Source organism: Gobio gobio (assembly GCF_949357685.1).
Source record: "Gobio gobio genome assembly, chromosome: 7".
NCBI lineage: Eukaryota > Metazoa > Chordata > Actinopteri > Cypriniformes > Gobionidae > Gobio > Gobio gobio.
Genome location: NC_137103.1, coordinates 36,167,191 through 36,189,999, shown reverse-complemented (window position 1 = coordinate 36,189,999; position 22,809 = coordinate 36,167,191). Strand labels below are relative to the sequence as shown.

Below are 22,809 nucleotides of genomic sequence, written 5' to 3'. Positions count from 1 at the left end.
CACATGACTGCAAAGTAAACAAGAATGTGCCCAACAATTACTAGAGAATGGATTTAGATGCAGCCTTTGGCAGACATAACCATCTCCACAGGAAGCCTTTCACTATTATTAAAGGCAATGTAGCATGTACACAGAGATGTTCATTAATGTATAATTTCAAAAATAATTTCACTAATACAGCATTGAACGACTTTAACAACACCCTACCACTTAGTTACTCTAGCAACCCACCCAGAACACTCAGAACTCAGAGCAACCCAGTCAGAACACTCGAAACTATCTAGAAATTCCCTTGCAAACATTCTGAATACCCTAGCAACTACATAACAACTCTTTACAAATCACCTATAACACTCTACCAACCTCCAACTCTCCTTCTTCACCCTGAACACCCTAGCAAGTCTGTATTAGCAACTCAGAAACAAACCCCTCAGAAAGCCTTTTAAATGGTTTAGCAATGTCCTGAAATCCACCCAGAACACCCTAGCAACCACATTACAGACATCACACCTCTCCCAACAGGTCCGGGAGTCTCCTGACGCCTGAAAATTATCTACTATATCCCGGAAATCGAGCGAGCCAATGGCGAAGCTCTGTTTCCATCTGGTACACTCTTAAAAAGACAGGTTCTTAAATGGTTAAATGGTATTTATAAGGGTGTAGATGCGTTTTCAGTGATCCGTTAACAAGTGGCAAATGCGTCTCCTGTGACCAACGTTGGATTTCCTATTATTTCGTCACACTGTCTGTGTCACACACAGACAGTTATCACTGTTGTTCACTGAAAATGTTGATTTTTCAACACAACATATTAATACGTATGCCTGAAGATGCAGCAATTACCTTTCAGCCCATATGATAAGGGGTAAAGTTGCTGTTAACATACTGGGGAGGCAGAAGGCCGCCAGGGACTTTGGGAGCACGTGACTTTCATGTTTGTAGCAAACTGACACTTGCCTTGACTGACACTTCATTAATAATGCTTGTGGTAGAGTGCTGTAGTAATGATGTTGGTTGGGAGCTTGACAATGCACACAGAAAGCCAAGTAGGAGAAAAGCAAACCCACCCCCTTTAGGGCATTTCAGAGGAAAGCGATGCGTCAAGTGCTCATCATCTCCCTCTTGCAGTAAATGTTTATTATTTCAGAAACAATCCTGCATTATGCATGAAAATGTTTGCACAATGTATTTCGTCCAAGTTGTGCCTGGCGAGTTAGTGGTTAATTTTCAAACATATCTCCTCAGCAAAACCTAGCTGATATCCCAGGTGGGCAGCTCAGCGCTTCATCAGCATTTGTGCAACACTGTCACATTAGAGAGTCACAGCTGGGCGGCGTGAAGTTCTTCAGCAGATCCTGTCCGCAATACAGTCCCCTGTTGAGGCAATCCAGCTTAACCTGCTTTGTCAACAGCTCCACTTAAATCCTCAGTCACAGCTGGAGATGTGGCCTATGACCACTGATATGTCATGTAATGCCACTTACAGTTAGTTTTTTGTTTATTTTAACACCCAGATCGTATGCGTTGTGAATGTTTGCAGCGTGTTTCTGTATTTGGTTGCGTTGTGAGTATTCGCAGCACATGTGTTGTCAAACTGATGAAGCTGTTTTGCTGGTGTTTTTTCTATTTACATGCGTTTTCTTCAGTTTCAACGTGTTGGGCTCTCTCGGCCAACGTACATTTCCCATCATGCAAAGTATGTATACTTAAGGGGGCGTTTACATGACACCATTTTCAACTAAAAACGAAAAAACTGTGTGCATTTTTGGTTGTGTTATATCATTTTTTGTTTCATATGCACTTACATTGTTTAATATCAGCCTGTTTTAGCCACTTTCTACTGGCTTTACTGCATGGTTGAGATTAATTTCTCCATATTATATTAAAGGGCAAAACATATCCTGAAAGTATGCAACACATACATAGGATCAGATGAGTCATTGGCTGGCATCTGCACAGCTTTTTGTTGCTCATTCCAATTATGGCTTTTGTCAGTGTTAAGGCAAAGTGCTTTTAAATATGAATCACCAGAGAGCCACTGCTAAGCTCGTGCCAGGAGTGTATAGGACATAATTGTGCATATGGTGATTGCTCATTCATGCACCACCTCTTTTGTTTCAGTAGCCTAAATGTTTTTATTTGTAGTAGTAATAGTAGTATGGAGTTTACCTTAAAAAATCTATCTTTTTTCGAGGCAGTTTTGTCCTTTTCCAATGTGAAATGAGGAGGGAGTGACATGAAGGTAATAGTACCCTGAATGTATGCCATAATCTCTTCAAATTTCAGAAATTGCTTTTGGACAATAGAGTTGCTTTATTCCAGAGAAATGTGAGTGTTTATAAAGAATATGAAAGTTTCCCCCATTCTAAGGTGATCAGACGTCCCCGTTTCCTGGGGACAGTCCCGGTTTTTGGTGTTCTGTCCCCGACTGGAGCTGTCCCCCGTTTTACAGCTCGTTCAAAACAACCCTCAGATATATTGCAAAAAAGCGCCCAATTACCATACAGCAGCTGCTGATTATAGGAGCAATCATGTAGTGATTATTTTCACCAGCAGATGGCGCTGTGAGCTACGCTGACTCTACTTGGATGCGCGCCGCTGTTACTTCATGAAGAATGTAACCGAGAGCAGAGCGCCATTATCGCCAAATATCAAAAGAAACATCATTATCATTATCTCAGCCTCCCCGGGAAAGTCTATGCCAGGGTACTGGAGAGGAGAATTCGGCCGATAGTGGAACCTCGGATTCAGGAGGAACAGTGTGGTTTTCGTCCTGGTCGTGGAACACTGGACCAGCTCTATACCCTCTACAGGGTGCTGGAGGGTTCAAGGGAGTTTGCCCAACCAGTCCACATTTGTTTTGTGGATTTGGAGAAGGCATTCGACTGTGTCCCTCGCGGCGTCCTGTGGAGGGTGCTCGGGGAATATGGGGTCCGGGGTCCTTTGCTGAGGGCTGTCCGGTCCCTGTATGACCGAAGCAGGAGTTTGGTCCGCATTGCCGGCAGTAAGTCAGACTTGTTCCCGGTGCATGTTGGACTCCGGCAGGGCTGCCCTTTGTCGCCGGTTCTGTTCATAATTTTTATGGACAGAATTTCTAGGCGCAGCCAAGGGCCGGAGGGTGTCAGGTTTGGGGACCACACGGTTTCGTCTCTGCTCTTTGCGGATGACGTTGTCGTGTTGGCCGCTTCTAACCAGGACCTTCAGCATGCACTGGGACGGTTTGCAGCCGAGTGTGAAGCGGCTGGGATGGGGATCAGCACCTCCAAATCCGAGGCCATGGTCCTCAGTCGGAAAAGGGTGGTTTGCCCTCTTCAAGTTGGTGGAGAGTTCCTGCCTCAAGTGGAGGAGTTCAAGTATCTAGGGGTCTTGTTCACGAGTGAGGGGAGGATGGAACAGGAGATTGACAGACGGATCGGTGCAGCTTCTGCAGTAATGCGGTCGATGTACCGGTCTGTCGTGGTGAAGAAAGAGCTAAGCCGTAAGGCGAAGCTCTCGATTTACCGGTCAATCTACGTTCCTACTCTCACCTATGGTCATGAGCTTTGGGTCATGACCGAAAGGACAAGATCCCGGATACAGGCGGCCGAAATAAGCTTTCTCCGCAGGGTGGCCTGGCGCTCCCTTAGAGATAGGGTGAGAAGCTCAGTCACCCGGGAGGAACTCGGAGTAGAGCCGCTGCTCCTCCACATCGAGAGGGGACAGCTGAGGTGGCTCGGGTATCTGTTCCGGATGCCTCCTGAACGCCTTCCCGGGAAGGTGTTTCGGGCATGTCCAATCGGGAGGAGGCCCCGGGGAAGACCAAGGACACGCTGGAGGGACTATGTCTCCCGGCTGGCCTTGGAACGCCTCGGTGTCCCCCCGGAAGAGCTAGAGGAAGTGTCTAGGGAGAGGGAAGTCTGGGCATCTCTACTTAGACTGCTGCCCCCGCGACCCGGCCCCGGATAAGCGGAAGAAGATGGATGGATGGATGGACATCATTATCGCTTACAAGGTAGTAACATAATAACTATTCATGTTAAATTAAAGTAATACTGTTTGTATGTGCTTTATAACAGAGCCTCAACAGGGTGCGGGACTCTGAGAGTTCCGCAGTCACAAAGCAGTGATTAACTTACCACACATCTGAACTATAAAAAAGCCTAAATAATTACACTTGTAACAAATACATGTGCAGAATATACAAACTTTCTCCTTAAAATAAGCCAAAAATGCACAATAATTAGACCAATTGGATAGTAAGAGTTATTTTCAAACACAAACGCAGCAAAACAGTAAAAAAAAGTAATCTATATAGAATAAACTTGTGAAAATAAAAATATTAAATACAAATATAAAATGATTATTTATCAAATATTGTTTTATTTTTGTAATGTGTTTTTGTGAAGTCATGTTCTAATATTGTTTTGAACTGCTTGTTATTTACAATGGTTACTATTAACTGGTTTAATTTTTTTTGTTTTGTTTTTGTGGGTACGTTGAATTATATTAAATCCAGACCAAAAATCCTAATAATCAAACTAAATCATAATAATTGTTAATGTTAAAAATAATAAAGGGAAACCCACAACAACAATAACAACAAAACCATTCAAAAATTGATTGTCCCTGTTTTTTAATTAAAAGATGATAACAAATTAGATTTTAGGGATATTTTGATCACTCAAATAGGAAATGTCCCCGGTTTCAATTTCAGAAATCTGGTCACCTTACCCCATTCACTAACACAGCTAAATTATACTTCATCCATAAAAAAAGAAATCAGTGACACTACTATGTCATCATACTAGGTTAGATCGTGAGGAATTATGCTGCCGGACGTGCCGGTTCTGATTCCTCTTAACAATGCTTTTGAATTTAATGAAGAAATATTTGGAAAACAGAAATGCTGGGGTCATTTCAATATCAATTGTAAGACAACAGTAACATTTCATTCTTTTTATTATTATTAATAATAATAAAATAGGCTACCACGGACAAAACTCACCATTTGGATTTTAAAAATTGTCGTATAAACAACAAAGTACCTAGTAGACTAGGCTATGCCAAAAATGAAGGATTTACAATTCCATGAATCATATTAACTAAGACTGCTCCACCTGATTTCCTAAAAAGAACCGGCTTTTAAAAGTCTTTCACTTGAGAATTCACTGGTCGGGTGTGTTTTTGGTTCACTACAAAGAATCGGTTTATAAAAGGTTTGTTCGAGTTGAAGCGGCGCTGTGCAGACCGATCGATGTATGACATCAAAGTGCTCTGTGCTTTTGAATCGCTCTCGTGTATACACCAATCGGTCTGTGCAGCGCCGCCTCAAGTCCAACAAGCCTTTTTGTTTGATAATCGGACTTCATTGTTGCTGTGTGTTTTGGTTCATGAAGAATCGGCTCATAAGAGACTCTTTTTTTGAGAATCACTGGTCACTCTGTATGTTTTTGTTTCACTGTGAAGAATCGGTCTTTCAATCGCCCCCCTTTAAACTTTTGTAAAAATCTTTTATTTTATTTTTTTAAATTGAGAAACCTGCAAGGAAAAACACCTGCAATAGTTGAATGTCATTGAATCATTAAAAATATAGGCTAACAGTAAGACAGAATAATAAATCAGAACATCATTTTAAATTCAAATTTCAAATGTGTAGACGGTGACAATTCAACAGTCTGTGGTGCAATGATTCAGTGAAATTGCCGTTGGTTGTGACTTTATAAAGCCAGAGCAATAATTAAAATTATCACAGAAGAACTGGGATAAAAGTTTATCGTTTTAATATAAACACTGATGTCTACGGTAGCGATAGATGAAATCACATCAAATATAGATTGCATCAATTATGCTACATCTTTACACCAGTAGCTGGCGACAAGAGACTGTTAAAAAATGAATTTGTGATTGAATCATTTATTCAAGAGATTCAAAAGCGCTGTAATGAAACAAGTGAAGTCTTTATTAGTGAGTCATTGAATCATTCATTCAAACTGATATTTAAAAAAATAATGATTCAAATTAATTCAATATTTAGTAAATAGACTGCATCAATCAACATTTTGTCAGAACCTCTTGTAAATTGCATGTTATTTTGGTTAGTTGTCTAGGCTACTCTATTTAGAATCAGGATACCCTATTTAAAAAGATTAAAGATTCTCAATTTATCCAGAATCATGCAGCTCTAACACAATGCCCAGTGGTGAAATTGGCTGCGATGTAATGGGCACCAGGTAAAATATTGCCTGGGGCAGCAAATTGGTCAGGGCCGGCCCTGGAGCGCTAACCACTATTCATGCACCAGCAGAGTGAAGGTTTAAAGTAATGTTAGTAATTTTAATTAGATGGCATTAACAAAATTCCCAGTATTTGAAAATTTTAATGTGGAAAACATTTTAAAATACTTGTCTTAAGGTCACAGTGAATTGACAGATAACTAACTGTTGAGTTCAAGTGATATCCAACCTTTTCTCTATTGGCCTACACGAGAAATGTCATCATGATCTCACACAATGCCAAAAATCCACATCTGCACACATACCATTTATTTATTTAGTAAATTGATACTTTCACAGGATGACTATGTGGCCTTGAAGGGACTATATTTTATTCCTTATATTGAACTCTGCTTCTCAAACGTTAAAAAAATTGGAATTGTTATCAACTAAATCAGAGTCAAATGTCAGCAGCACTGTAAGAAAACTGTGAAGTCTAATAAATGGCTTTTACAAGACATTTACAAAAGACATTTTTGTGTCCATTCACAGCATGAAGAATTCTGAAATTAATGGATGTCAAGGTCAAGACGAGAAGATAATAACGGGAAGGTTTTTGAAAACCTTCAATAATCCTGAAGATTCGTATTTCTGATAGGCCTATGTGAAATTGGAATTTCAACTAGTAAGAAATTAATTCTTGATATCGACAACTGAATTTGAATGGCAACCATATGGTGACATTTCACTAGTTAAAATACAATTAGGGCCTACAGTTATCAAGAATTTTTATTTGGAATTCAGTTATTGATATCAAGAATTCGTATTTATATAAAAATTGCCATTGTTACTAGTAGTTAAATATAATTCATGATATCAAGAATTAGCATTAACTAGTGAAAATTGAATTCTTGATATCACAAATGCATATCCTGGGAATGAATAAAAGTCAAAACGGCTTGCCATAGTCACCAGTTAGTGCAACATAAAAAATAATTCTGAGTGCTTAGTTCACATGCATCAAAAAACGAAAGCATCAAACCAATTATATTTCAACTATTTCATAATTAGCAGCTGAAGATTATACAGGTTTAGTCTTACGGAAAACTTACAGAATCAAGTTTTCTCAGAGCTTCATTGAAGCAGAAATCAAATGCTGCTGAGCTCTTTAAAAATCGTTAAAAGTCGTTTTATTGCATAATCTATATTTTGCTGACACTTAGCATTTGATGATGGATGTTAGAGCCAGACTCTAGATTCACAGAGTGAATCCTCAAAGGAACCGTGTCAAAGAGCTAAAGAAGTTGCTTTGAAGCCTTGTTATTTTGGGATAAGATACAAAATTAATTAACTGTAACTTTAAAATACTCAAATTCTTATGAATAGGCAGAATTCAATATTAAGCAGAATTGAATAATGAAATTTGTAATCCACAGGAAAAAGACAGAGCATACAAAACAGTCAAATACTAACATAACATGTCTGCAAACATACACAATAAACAAGTCTTATCTGCATCATCTTCCGACCCAGTTCCCCTCTTCTTATATCTATAATTTCCATTATTACGTTTGTGTTGTATGTTATCACGTCATTATTGTTCTTACAGACCTCAGCCTTATAGTTTTTCAAGAAGAACCTGGTCATTTTGATCGCTTGAAAGACAGATCTAAACAAATGTCTGTACTTTACTGCCACCTGCTGGTAAATGCAAGTATACCCTAGTGTCTTTTTGTTTCAGATGTTACGTTCAGTGCCTAAATAGCCAGAAAGTAAAAAGATTTAATAAAAATTAAGCATTTACTACAAATGTAAAGATGTAGCGTATTGACCCAATTCAAATATTTACATTTAAAACCGAATCCTCTTCTAGTAAAAATCCATGCTTGGCTACATTATGTACAGTGATTTATTTAAAAACCCATCACTAACAATCCATCATAATCGGTTTACTTTCTCAGAATCTCACCCAAGGCAAATTGAAATGTAATTTTCTTTTGAGCACCTTTTTCATAATGACTTGCACTTTTTTTAATCTTATCATGGTGAGAGGGAAAAAAGCAAACAAAGCATTTGTCGCATGGCAATATCAAAACTGACATGCTGATTGAACAAATATTGGATCGAGACGTTTAGAGATGACAACTTATTAAATAAACATTGGCATTGTAAAACAAGTGTCAAGTAATGCAACAAACAATCTTTCCACTCATTCACAAATAATAATAATTAAAAAAAACATTTAATCACAGTACGAAAAACCCATTAGACCCATGATGACCTCTTGATGCAAAACAACTCACTTCATCATTTACAAGCAGTGCATGCAGACAATGATTAATGCTCGACAAACCTTGTCTGGATCTATTATATATAATACATAACATGGGATTGGATTGGTATGAACTCTGATCTAATGCACAGAAGAGCACTAATTCATCAGTTTAGGACATCACTGTTATAACTATGAAGCATTTAATGTAATTGACCAACCAAAGGAAAAACAAATACGTAACAACAATATTTGTAGGGGATCAAAATGGAATGTGCATTCAGGTTATTGTGATTTTACATTTATTTAACCAGAGTCGCTGTAAAGCATCTATTCCCCTGTGGAAATTCATCTCCATACTGCCAATTTAAACCAATGTCAATGTTATCCAGAGCTTCTGGATATGTTGAACTCTAGCTGATTAGACACGTTTCCAACAATAACGAAATAAACCAACTCCCGATTCAACAGATCACAGCAAGGTCTGATATTGTGCCTTACTGATTTATTTATGTGTAAATATGAAAATGAGTGAGCAGAGCAAAGCTGTATTGAATATTACATGATATCATTTGGCTTAACGGCAGACGGGATCAGCTTGTACAGGCCTGTGCTTTGGGAACAGTTAGATGAGCCAGTGGCTAAGAAACTGATTGTTTATCACACTGGCACAGGCCCATAAATCAGCCCAACATAGAGGAAACAGAGGCACATGAGGTTTGGCAAACCGTTGAATACTGAAGGTTGATCAAGCATCAAATCTAACCCATATCCAGCAGAGTCATATTCTTCACCCTGCCTTGACAACCTTAAGTCGCATTGTATGCAAAATTAAAAGGTACATTCCGTTCACGTTTGGGGTTGGTAACATTATATAGAAGTCTTATACTCAAGGCTGCATTTATTTTATAAAAAAAGAGTAAAAACAGCAATATTATTACAATTTTAAATAACTGTTTTCTATTTTAATACATCTTAAAATGTAATGTATTCCTATGACTGCAAAGCTGAATTTTTACTCTTAACTCTTACTCTTAGTCTTCAGTGTCACATGATCCTTCAAAAATCATTCGAATGATTTCAGCATAGTATTCAGCATGTTCTATCAGTGAAAAACAAGCTCCGGCTGACTCCGACAGGGGTACACACTGATCTAACAAAACCCAATGAAGTGTCTTTTGCCGTCAGTCTGTGCGGTGTGAATTGGTCTTAAGTGTGCTACAAAATCCAATACATGTGCCTTTGACATCACAAGTCAACTTTGTTAAACAGCAAAAGTCAATGAGTAAATACTGAAAGTGCTTGCATTTGTCTGCTAGTGCAATGGACCCATCAATCGTATCAGAACTTTTTGTGCTTAACAATTAAACGGATAGTTCACCCAAAAATGAACATTAGCCCATGATTTACTCACCCTCATAGGTGTATAAGACTTTCTTCTTTCAGACGAATACAATCAGTTATATTAAAAAATGTCCTGGCTCTTCCAAGCTTTATAATAGCAGTGAATGGCAGCCAAAATTTGAAGCCACAAAAAAGTGCATCCATCTATTATAAAATCCACACGGCTCCGGACTGCAGAAGCAAATCGAATGGTTTTTGTAAGAAAAATATATTAGTAAGTTTGTAAGTTATAAAGTAAAATATCTAGTTTCCGGTGGACTGTCTTCCGTATTCAACTTACGAAAAAAAAGTAACTGGCGCAACTATGACGCAAGCATTTTGTACTGTGAAAGGCGCTACACTTTCTTTGTAAGTTGAATACGTAAACTTTTATAATAGATGGATGCACTTTTTTGGGCTTCAAATTTGGGGCTGCCATTCACTGCCATTATAAAGCTTGGAAGAGCCAGGACATTTTTTAATATAACTCCCGATTGTATTCGTCTGAAAGAAGAAAGTCGTCATATACACCTAGGATGGCTTGAGGGTGAGTAAATTATGGGAAAATTTTAATTTTTGGCTGGACTATCCCTCTATGACACTTAAAGTTTCCTTAAAGAAGTTTAGCTACATATTCCTTTGCAAATAAATATGCATTTTAAGGCGTATTTTGATTCTTCTTGAAGGTTAAACAACAATATCCCTTCATATTTGTGGGAACTCCTGAAAACAAAATGTTCAGACAGCTCTACAAAACAACCATCCACATAATTATATGAGCGTTTGGAAGCTGCACACAATTTTGATGTATGTGCGTAAATGATTGCTGTGCGTGGTTTCGGTTTTGATGCATCTTTCTGGGTAGCTCCACCCACAGAGCAATCTCATTGGACTAAAATTTAGCTTGATATAGTATATTAAACATCAAATGTGTTCTAATTGGCTGTGATTTTTGTGGTTTCAGGCAGTGCTTCCATTAGGATGTGTTGAACTGATTGTTCCTCCTTGGTCTGGCAGTAGTGATTCCTTCACTCACCTAATATGCTACCCTGAGACAGGAAGAGATAGTATGGCTTCATGCCAGTTCTTTTGAAAAAGTCTGTGGTCCTCTGATTAGTGCAGATCTCTAGTCAGTCCTCTCTGGCATCTTATCTTGCCAAACGCTGATGATTTCAACAGAAGAGACACAATATCACAGTATCACACAGCGAAGCTTGTGAGAACTCATGGCTCTTTCTCCGCGCCACTTCGTCTTTTTCTTGTTTTTCAGACTAATCTCTGGAACTTGCTGTCTAAAAAGGCAAAGCATGAATGAAAAAGACATTTTAGTACATAAAAAAAGCTCCGATTCAAACATTTAACTGCACCTATAATGCCCACAAATGCTGTCTGGGTAGGCAGAAATGGATAACGATTTTATCTTTAACTGTATATCATCATAGTTCATCATTATGAGATGACAAACCCCTGAAAAATGTGAGATCATGAGTTTTATTCACCTGATAACTCTGACTAGTTCATGAAAAGCTCTGTCCACATTCATTGGGGGATCCTTGGCACTTGTTTCAATGTAAGTAATCTACAGAAATAATTAAGAAAGGTAAATTACTGCAATGACATCTCTCACATTTCCTTCAGACTTTTAAAAGTGTAGGAGTTCCATAAACACTTTAACATTTTGAACATAAATAATAATAATAATTAAAAATTAGTGTTCAAAACTTTTGATAAATTTAATGGCAATTACAAAAACACAGTACTGTTCAAAGGTTTGGAGTCAGTAAGATTTAATTTTTTAAGAAATTAATACTTTATTTCAGCAAAAATACTTTAAAGTGATCAATTGACAGTAAAGACATTTTTAATGAACAAAATGTTTCTATTTTCAAATAACCTATTATTAACATAATAATCGGTAATGTTTCTTGAGCAACAAATTAGCATATAAGAGTGATTTCTGAAGGATCATGTGACACTGAAGAGTAATGGTGCTGAAAATTCAGCTTTGCCGTCACAGGAATGCATTACATGTAAAAAATAAAATAGAAACTTCTTTTGAAGACATAATCTTACTGACACCAAAGTTTTGAAGGGTAGTGTGTATTTATAGCGTTTATGTATGGGGCTGCATGCTCCAAAAAATGACATAATAAGCACCGTAAAATTAGTAGTAGTACAGACTGAAATGTGAGTGTTATTCACTGAAATTCTCTCCCTCTTCTACAGAAGTCATAAAGGACGTTTTGGAATGTTATGAGGGTGAGTTTATTATGACAGAATTTTTGGATGAACTAACCCTTTAACCACAGTCAACATAAACACACACACTGTAAATTCTGGGCTCACTGAAAGTTGTCAGTGCTCTGATATCTGACAGACTCACGTTGTGTTTGGCGGCCATCTCACAGCCCTGTTCATTTGTCACTTTCCTCAAATGCACCAGGTCCACTTTGTTAGCCACCAAAACCATAGGGAAAGACTCTCTGGTGCAGACACGAAAGAAACTTTACATATTTTGTGAGGAGAAGTATATTCAAATATGTGTTGTGGTCTTGAGTTTTGTATGAAGTAAACATGATCTCTGACCGGTCTTTCACTCGTAGGATGAGCTGGTGAAACCGGTCGACGTGTTCAAAGCTGGCCTTGTCCGTCACAGAGAACACAATAAGGAATCCGTCACCAGTCCTCATGTACTGCTCTCGCATGGCGCTAAATTCCTCTTGACCTGCTGTGTCTAAAACTGCAAGGAGCAAAGGTAATAATATGTGTAAAATATTTACACAGACTGAAAGCTGTGATTGGAAATCTTAATTATTCCACCAAATATTCATTTCTGAATTAATTAATAAAAATGTGAATTCTGTATATTTTTCCCTCGGACCTAAACTAATTTGGATCAACAAATTACCACAACTGATCAACATTTAAAACTGCAAGCAACTGAAGCTAGTTTTAGCTGGATTTTCCATTAGGCATGATGTTTGTCATAATGTTATAAAAAGGAAAATTAGCCCATGATTTGGTCACCCTCAAGCAATCCTAGGTGTCTATGACATTCTTCTTTCAGACGAATTAAAGCTGTTCAAAATGCTTACGCTACATCTGACGACATTGCACACCAGTAGTGTTGTTTTTGGCGGCCTGTTTTAATTTTAGTTTTAGTCTAGTCTTTGTGCCAAGCTGTCATTTTAGTTTTTATTAGTTTTAGTCATAGTCATACTATTTTAGTCTAGTCAAGTTTTAGTCGACTAAAAGTCTGAGCATTTTAGTCTTATTTTAGTCAGAATTATCTATGGCTATTTTCGTCTAGTTTTAGTCGACGATAACTGATGACATTTTAGTCAAGTTTTAGTCAATGAAAATTGTATTTTAGTCTCTTTTTAGTAATGCAATTCTATTTAACCCAGTCAATATAGTATAAGTACATATTATAGACAAAACCAAAATCTTCTTTTAGCCAAACCCATTTCAAACCATGTTATCTTATTATATTATTGTTACCTTATAGACTCAAGAATACATCCATTCCAGACACGGAAGACGCTCTGATTTGAAGTTACAACATATTTATTTTACCAACTAAACATGTTAGAAGTACACACACATACATTTGAATAAAATAAATAAAAACATTGAGATGTCTCTTAAGGTTTGTGGTGTTTTTTCCTGTGATTTTTGTGGCCACATTTCTCCCCATCTTTTTCCACAACACCCGTTTTATTTTCCACTTCAATGTAATAAAAGTTTTTCCAAATGTCTTAATAAGAATAAATGCATATTTAATTTAATTTAATAATAGGAAAATAATATCCAAATTATGATTTCATTCTTTAAATCTGTTTAAAATTAGACCCACATTATAGTTAAAATGTTTTTCTGTCTTGTATTTTATCTCAAAATAAAGGATGTAATTTTATTCCACATGGAAATGAGCGGAAATAAGTGAATACAGCCTCTTATTCGCTTATGAGGTAATCATAATGCTGCGGTTATTTTAACATATCTAATTGCTGCCGTTATAACGGCCCATTTCAAATGTTTACGTGCTTTTCTTTCTTTTTTTGAGCGGTGATGAAATATCTTGCTCTTGTAAATACTTGTCAGCATTTCAGTAATACAAGTCTAGATCTTTCAAATGCATCCAAATAACAGCGAAGCACAGCCGCACGGTGCTCTGCAGTGGCCAAAAAGGATATAAACAGTGAATTCTGAAGTTATATATTATTGAAAACTCAGACATGTGGATTCAGAAGGCACCACGCGACCTTGGTGTTTGTCAAACAGTAATTTAGGTCATTCGGCCGGAGATTTTTACACGGGTGGTGGGAGAAAAACACTGATATTCTGGATTAAGACGACAATAAAATCACTGACTAGCCCCTGTAAATGATAAAGACACCTTACAACCGCTGGACAAATAATTACCGTCCGAATAGTGCTTACGAACCCCGATTGCCCGCCCATCGGTCTCGTTCACTCACCGGAGCTAAATCTTCTAAAACGCCGCGCGAGTGGGGGGGCTGCGTCTGAGCAGTGCGCCCTGATGCAGCCCCTGAATGAGACGCACAAAAATACTGCAAAATAATAATAAAAACGCGACTTTTCGTCTCGTCTCATTTTCGTCAACGAAAATGAAGAGACATTTTAGCATAGTTTTTATTTTGTGAACCACATTTAGTCTCGTTTTTATTCGTCATCGTCACATGACCAGCATTTACGTTGCGTCTCGTCTCGTTTTCGTCACGTTATAAAGGTTCGTTGACGACGATATTTAGTCATACTTTTCGTTGACGAAAACAACACTACACACCAGTTACGTTTTTTTCAGATCTGGTGGAAGCTAGATATTTTACTTTATAAAGTTTTAAATATGGATATTTTTCTTACACAAACACATCGCTTCACTTCAGAAGGCCTTTATTAACCCCCCGGAGCCGTGTGGAGCAGTTATATGGTGGATAGATGCACTTTTATGGACTTCAAAAACGAAACAAGAAGTCACTGCCATTATAAAGCTTTAAAGAGCCAGGACTTTTTTAATATAACTGATTGTATTCGTCTGAAAGAAGAATGTCATACACCTAGGATGACTTGAGGGTGAGTAAATCATGGGCTAATTTTCATTTTTGGGTGAACTAACCCTTTAAAGCCACAATATTTTTATTTGGTATAAATATAATATAATTTTATATTATATATAATTTTAATTCACAATATAATTTTTTGCCGCTAGAGGTCGCTTATTCATTTACATTTACATTTACATTTATGCATTTGGCAGACGCTTTTATCCAAAGCGACTTACATTACATTCAAGGTATACATTTTACATTTTTGTCAATTCTTGCTTTCCCTGGGAATCGAACCCATGACCTTGGCGTTGCTAGCGCCATGCTCTACTGTTTGAGCTATAGTTTGAGCTATTATTCAAAACAAAGGCATGGCGTGATGACGCCTTGATGTTGTGGAGCTTTTATTATGCCGCAGGGGACCACTTCCGCTTCTTCTGCTCATGCGTATGTGGGGTAACGTAGTGCTGTTTTATCATTTTAGATACATTTGAGTGTGTTTAAACTTATGTTATAATGCTTCTCTGTGCGCACGCTTGGTGGCCACTATGAGACACTTGTTGCACACTGCAGTAAGCTAGATCGATATTAGGCATGGTAAAACATGGTCCTCGCAGTAAATCAAGAAAACGAGATTTAAACAATAAGACTAACTGTGTTGAGCTATATAACAATTCGTTTTCTGTCAATGAATTAATCCAAACAGTTGCTCACCTGTCTAATAAAACACACAATACTGATTAAAGTGGAAATTGTTGGTAACACGGATGATGTCATTGATACGGTCCGTGTCCTGGTTAAAATCTTACATATTGTGCCTTTAAACTCTGTAACATTACTATTGTGTCGTTTAAAAATGAATATAAACTTGAATATAATGAATAAAATTAATATAAACTTTTTTTTTTTTGCATTATTCAATGTCTGAAAACATGGCATCTTTTTTTCATTATTTTAACCAGTTGTCATTTTCTGCATATAAATGCTCTAAATGACAATATTTTTATTTGAAATTTGGAAGAAGTGTTGTCAGCAGTTTGTAGAATAAATCAAAGATCTTTGTTTTACTCAAACAGATACATATAAATAATAAATCCAGAGAAAATGCTAATTTTGCATTTTTTTCCCAGAGCTGTATTCTTTTCTACCCAGTATTTTTATAAAGCAGAATGAGACAAATACAAATAAATAAATGTTCAATTTTGTATATTTTGATATTATTGGATATTATTTATTTCAACTGAAGCTAGTTTTAGCTGGATTTTCCATTAGGCATGACTTTTGGTGTGCCGTAATGAGGCTAAAAGCTTGATGTACTGTAGGCCTACTGCAAGGCTACAAATATGCTTAACACTATGAGAGCACTAAAAGCATAAATATTACAGAAAAATACTATAGATAATGAGGTATTGGCACATACCATCCAAAATAGCCCACTGGCCATCAATCTCTGTGTGTTTCAAGTAGGAGTCTTCAATAGTAGGATCGTAATCTGGCACAAAAATCTTTTGGAAAAACTGGATGGTAAGAGCACTCTTTCCTACGCCTCCGTCTCCAACAACCACCAATTTGTACGTCGGGAGATTGTCGCTAGGGACCGCGCTGGTTGCCATGATAACAGCTACACCTGAGGAGAGAGGAGAGGAGAACTGTATCCTTGATCATGATTTAGGCCTAAGCATAAGCTAGATGACAGTTATGAGCACTTTGTGTGTTTTATGTAAAAATAAAGCAGTTCAAAGTACGGACGAAAAGTTCAAGCGAGGTTTTGTGTGGTTTGGGAATAGTTCTGCAGAGAGCTAATTTAGGATAGAGGGGTGCATTACAAAGGATATGGTCTAGACACAGACATTGTGCTTCTTTGTAATTGCTGTTATTTTCTGCACAACACAAGCCTTGAATCTTCCAAGCCCTCTTTTATTTTTGTTTATGATAAAAAAAATAGAATTATACTCCATTAAAGCTCCATTAAGTTTGTATGTGAGGATGAGAAAAGCCAATGATATTCATATATAATTTTTTAAAAGATTAGTAGAAAAGTATCCTTAATCCTAGCATAGAGACAGAAATAAATATACAAACTGTACTATAAAGTACAAATGCACCACTTATACATTTCTGCACATTCATGCACCTCATTAAGCTACCTCACATAAAAGAAAAACAAATATATACGTTATAAATAAATAACCCACAAGTATTATGTTTTATTTTGGCAATCAAAAAATATAATTCATTTACTAATCAATATCCAACAAATAACAAGAAAGCAAGGACTGGCTGTGTAAAACTATTAGCACGATTCTTAAGCAAGTTCCCCAATGTTATTATGTACAGAGTTACAGTGAAATAGCAATTTGTACCAATAGGTTGTATGACAAAAAAATAACAATAAAATAAATAAAAACATATTTTCTTACCTAAAAAGACAACTATAGCAGAAAGAAGACTGAGGAACTCAGCTAGGCTAATGAGGAAATGTTTGCCTGGACTGTGAGCAGGGCAATGTGGGCTATTCAGGAGGAAAAGTCTGTCAGTGGGTGACGGCCACCCCTTCCTGTGGTCCACAATGTGAGGAAGGAGTAAACTTCCTTCCTAATTCCAGCAAGCCAGGATATTTGAGTGATCTCTCTTTCATAAGGAAGCTATGAGACACCTCTCGATCAGACACACCCATGAGAGAGACCCCAAACTTACCTCTTAAGATGACAAGCTAACACTTCATGCACGTCATTTACTCCCTCATGTCATTCTGTACGACTTTCTTTCTTGAGTGGAAAGTCTTTTTCAGTGTTTCAAATTGATTTTATTCACCAGGAAAGTCAATTCAAAGTGGTTGATAAAGTGCAATGAACTTATTTCTGTGAGTTTTAACTTTCCTGAATAAAACATTTGAGAAATAATCACATTGTTATACCAAATTTAAACAAATAAATATTATTATGACTTTAATTCTAATTCTATTTCTAATCTCATAATTAGGACAATTAGATTTTTAATATCATAAGTAGGACTTGTTATATCATGATTTTTTATTGCATAGTTATGACTCAGTATGTCAATTTAATAATTTCAATATTTTATCATAGTCATAATGCCTTTTTAAATTCTAAGTATGATTTACCAAAGCAAGATTTTTTTTTTATGTGATGAAAATTAGTAGACGTCTATCATATTTATTGATAATTTTAGATGCTATAATTTCCTTTTACACTTAACACAGAACAGTACTGAACTTTATAGTCTTCTTTTAAAAAATGGGTTGGAGCCAGTCCATTTCATTATATGTATATGCAACTTCCCTAATTATTACAATTGTATTATATATTTTCTAAATGTATAATTATATCACTTCCACCCAGATGTAAAGTTATATTTAGGTTTAGCTTTAATTGTCCATTACTCAGATTTTTTTTTTTTAAATGCAAAAGATACAGAAATGACATGTTTATAATATACAAGTTTGTAATACACTACACAAAATGTATCAATATGTTCAATGTCATCAGAATATAAAGGCGAGAAAAGAATTACCAATAAATGGTTAAAGATTAAGGTAAAAAATAAAAAATAAGTTAAGATAGAGAAAAAGAATAAAGAAAACCAGGGTAAGATATTTATACATAAATTAGGATGTACAAATTAAAGTCATTACAAATTGAAGTCGTTTTACTTGCTTTCTTATTTACAGAGGATGGAATAGTGTTAAGATATATGTTAAATTCTTTCAAAAAGACATGAAAGAATGGTTTGTTGTTGGCGAATTTATATTTGTGGATATTACATTTACAAAGAAAATACATCAAATTATAACAAATTAATGGAGTGTTTTTAATAGAGTCACAACCATAGTGACAAAAAAATTATGTCTTTAAAAGTTATGGTCATGGATATGCCTTGTTGGATATTATCATTAATAAAAGCCTCAATATTTTTCCAAAGTTGTTTAGTATAATAACATGACCAAAATAAACATGATAAACAGATTTTGTGTGGACTTGACAAAATGAACATTTCGTATCAACATCAGTTTAAAATGTCTTCATGAAATGTTTAACATGGTAAAAATGTATTTATTATTTTGAAAGACACTTCTTTTACATTATTAGGGAGAAGCCTATATTTTTATTGGAAGGACCTAATCTTTTTCCAATTTAAATTTATAAATAAATTATTCCAATACGAGATTGCAGGAGATGCAGAGATGATATTTTCAAGAAAGAGGGATCTAACTTTATAATTTCTATCTTTTTATTAATCAGACGTTTCATGCGCCCTAGCTTCCATCAGAGATGACGTCACTTTTAACGCGGCGTAATGACGTATCAGTATAATTCAGATTTCAGAGTTTATTTCAGTCTCATTTACTAAACATCTATGAGGATCATAAACAATGCCAAGGGGTATAAACTGACAAACGTTTATATCTGAAATTACACATATGAGTATGATTCTGACCAGTGACAAATGACAGATCATCAAAAGCCATCATCAAACTCTGGCAGGAAACTTACCAGTGCGGGGTTGGTTGGTTTACCAAGTGTGCAAATATCCCGACTTCTCCTCGACATCCCTGTATATTTAAGTTGAGAATAATCAACAGGCTCTTAGTGAAGACAGGGCCTGCTGTTCATATTAAATGAAATATTAAAACATTTACCCCGCCCTTATGAAATTACGGTGAAACAAACTTCACATCGCAACTGCTGATGCTATAAATAGCATAGTTTCGATGGGGTGGATGCGTTTCTTTCGCTAACTCTTGTAGAGCATTCACTGTTTTGTTTTGACTAGAAGCACTATACATCTGATACAAACATCGGTGAATATATATCCAGTTATTTCCCCAAAACACCGTCTTCTTCAAAACGCGTACATCGTCGAATAAACGGAAGACTCTTCCCCACAAGCGCAAATGGACTGTTCCTCTGTGTGAAGCCTCATCATCACTTTTAAAGCGGCAGCTAGTTTATATTATTACAGTACGATTTATATGATAGATGATAAAAATTTCATTTGGCATTAAAAAATACTTTGTTTCCTCTATTTATCTTAAAAAGACGACGCTTGACAGATGCAATTGTAACTTTGTTATTAAAAATATATATTATTGTTATTTTTATTAAAAAGGAAAAGTGTAGGGGTTGTCATTTTTCACAATTTGAAAGATGAGGTTGAACAACAGGAAAAAATGTTGCGCTCACATCCGTGGGAAATGAATATGTAAGTGTCTGTTGTGAACGTGTCCTCAAGTTAGATCAAGTTCAATGCGTAAGGAAAGAATAGTCCTAAACTTGTAACTCCTCCACTGGGACACGTTTTGTCTTATTGTCATATCCCATGACACGTACAAGACAACGTCGATAGCCCCTCATTTATAAATACAAAATGAAGAGTTAAAATGTGTGACATTTTATTCAGATATGCACCTGTCCATTCCCATTTTAGTTATAAAAATTATACATTCTTATTTTCTATTCTATTCCGACGGAGTCCGCAAATCGTCCGCGGTGTCGTAAAAGTGTCGTAAAATTGTGTGTCCATAACACTCAACGTGCTGTCCTTGTGAGAATGAACGCAGAGTAGCAAGTAAGAGAATACTAATGGTTTTATTGTCTTTAATTGGCAATTATTCCCTAAGACTTTACATAAATATGTTTGGGGCCTTATTCGAAAATGTATGCTTTCGAAAAATATAAAAATGTATGCATTCGGAAAAGCAGGGCTTGCGATACATACTTTTAAAATGTGCAGCAGGTTTTTAAAGCATAATGCGTTTATAAACAACTTTTGGTTACACTTTATTTGAAGGTGTCCGTGTTACAGTGTAATTATACATTTAAGTACTGCGTAATAATTAACTACATGTACTTGCTATAGGGTAAGGGTTAGGATGAGGGGTTGGTTTAGGGTTAGTTGCATGTAATTAGACAATTTAGTTATTACTATAGTTAGAGGGAAAAACGTATTTTATTTATATGAAGCATACATGGTATGTTAATTTTAAGATAACATTGCAATTGAATGCAAATATTATACCATTTATGTATATATATATATATATATATATATATATATATATATATATATATATATATATATATATATATATAATTTTGTCATTATTTTTTCTCAACAGTTTGGCCAGGTGAACAATAGAAGATGGCTTCACGCTTTCTGAGATTCTCTGTGTTTATTCAGAAGTATCGGACACCGCTGCTCCTTGTCAGTTGTGGTGGGGTCTTCTCTGCCAACCTTTCTTATCATGTTTTCCCAGATCATACATACAGAAAAGTTTACCAGGCCTGGCACAAAGGAGAACCTGCCAGCCTGTCTGAGAAACTTGAGAACGCCTTTCAGGAGGTGCTGAAAGATTCTGCTGTTAGCTCCCCTAAAAACTTCAGTGCATTTGCGGCTTTCGGCTTTCAGCCGGTAGGGGCTGGTGTTCCATGGCTTCCCTCTGGAGTGCAGATCGGCCTCCCAGCCAACTTCAACAGCACCTCTGAGGATCCATCGGGCATCACTAATCGCTCTATTCTCATCAATGGCAAAGAGCTGGAGTGGGACACCGACTCAGGCATTGCTCTCAAAAACTCCCTGGTGTTCTCTCCAGAGGCACAGAAGTTCGCTATAGCCCGAGAAGTGGCCCGACTGCGGGCTGGGGGTCCTGTGTTGCACGCTGCAGTGGCTCCAGCATGTCTGGCCGGAGCTTGTATATATAGCGTAGCCCTTAAGCAGATCTTTGGGCTCCAGGCTGGGTCCATCATCTTCAGGGCCGGTGTTAATGTGGTTGCACTGGGTTTAGGAGTCGTGTCGTATATCATGTCTTCTGATGCTCTGAGCCAGTGGTTGGACTACAGCTCGGACCACCGTGCGGCATGTCTGTCTAGCGCTTATGCAAAGGGTGGATTAGAGTTCTATGAGAAAATCTTGACACGGAACAAGACCCTGCGCTCTCTGATGGGCCCTAAAGGGAAAGAGATGTACGCCCCAAGTGGAAACTTGTTTCCTGGCCACCTGCTGCAACTCAGACATGCAACTTACACATCTAGACGGGATGGGATTTTAAATATTTTGAAAAATGAGAAAGTATGAACTGCCCAAATATATTTAAAGGCATATATGTAAATGATTAGATCTTGAATTTTAACATATGTTTGTATATGAGATTGTACATTTACAATGCGTTTGAAATGGTACAACACACCACTGGATACCAGTGTCTTCTCTTTCACTTGAATAAACAAACTTATGTTTATGATGTTGTTGTTTACATCTGTCAAAGTTTAATGTTTAAAGTATCAGTAAGATACACTAGGCGACTGGCTGTCCTAAGATTTTGTAAGTCATCATCAAGCAATGACATACATTTTTATTCATATTTTTAAAATGTTTGTGTGTGAGTGACAGTCGGCCAAAGGATGGATGCCAAAAATATGTTTGAGAGGCAATTTCAGCTTTTGCTGAAGCACACATTGGGTGTGGACATTTCCCAGTGTTTACATACTAGATCACTCATTCTGCAATGACATTTCCAGTAGGTTTGGCTTTCCGCAGTGTCAGCCCTTGTATGGCTCTCTGAACAGTGTTTTACTGTACCCCCCCCCCCTCCAGATAATAGCTAATTTCAAAATTAATAGTTTGTATTTCTATACAATTTAGTCTTTAAATGCTTGTTATAGTGTGATATTTAGCTTACTGTGAAGTTTTAAATATAGTTAAATGATTAATAGCTTCCATTTTACTACTGGCATTTGAAAACAGTACAGGGCCTAAATAAAACAGTATATTAAACAATATTAACAATATAAAATAAATAGGCCTACATTTAAAAAAAAACAAGAGACTCAAAAACGGGATCAAATCTATACACGCAATTAAACACGTAACTAGT

The 22,809-nt window shown here is 36.6% G+C and overlaps 2 protein-coding genes across 4 annotated transcripts; one reads left to right on the top strand and one right to left on the bottom strand.

Annotated features, from left to right (window-relative positions):
- Positions 1-10,334: 10,334 nt before the first annotated feature.
- On the bottom strand, positions 10,335-19,698 carry mrasa (muscle RAS oncogene homolog a). Of its 3 annotated transcripts, XM_079821317.1 has the most exons (7): positions 19,576-19,698; positions 19,430-19,488; positions 16,336-16,542; positions 12,433-12,586; positions 12,230-12,329; positions 11,346-11,425; positions 10,428-11,138 (listed from the first exon to the last, which is right to left on the bottom strand). In XM_079821317.1, the coding sequence occupies exons 3-7, from the start codon at positions 16,526-16,528 to the stop codon at positions 11,039-11,041; spliced, it is 627 nt and encodes a 208-aa protein (XP_079677443.1). In that variant the 5' UTR covers positions 16,529-16,542; positions 19,430-19,488; positions 19,576-19,698; the 3' UTR covers positions 10,428-11,038. The 3 variants fall into 3 exon arrangements, with proteins under 3 accessions (XP_079677444.1, XP_079677443.1, XP_079677442.1); XM_079821318.1 differs by lacking the exons at positions 19,430-19,488; positions 19,576-19,698 and adding an exon at positions 17,336-17,413 and having other exon boundaries at positions 10,335-11,138; XM_079821316.1 differs by having other exon boundaries at positions 19,430-19,582.
- A 740-nt stretch (positions 19,699-20,438) lies between these two features.
- tmem177 (transmembrane protein 177) lies at positions 20,439-22,172 on the top strand. Its single transcript, XM_079821544.1, has 2 exons — positions 20,439-20,504; positions 21,055-22,172. The coding sequence occupies exon 2, from the start codon at positions 21,078-21,080 to the stop codon at positions 22,008-22,010; it is 933 nt and encodes a 310-aa protein (XP_079677670.1). The 5' UTR covers positions 20,439-20,504; positions 21,055-21,077; the 3' UTR covers positions 22,011-22,172.
- Positions 22,173-22,809: the final 637 nt, after the last annotated feature.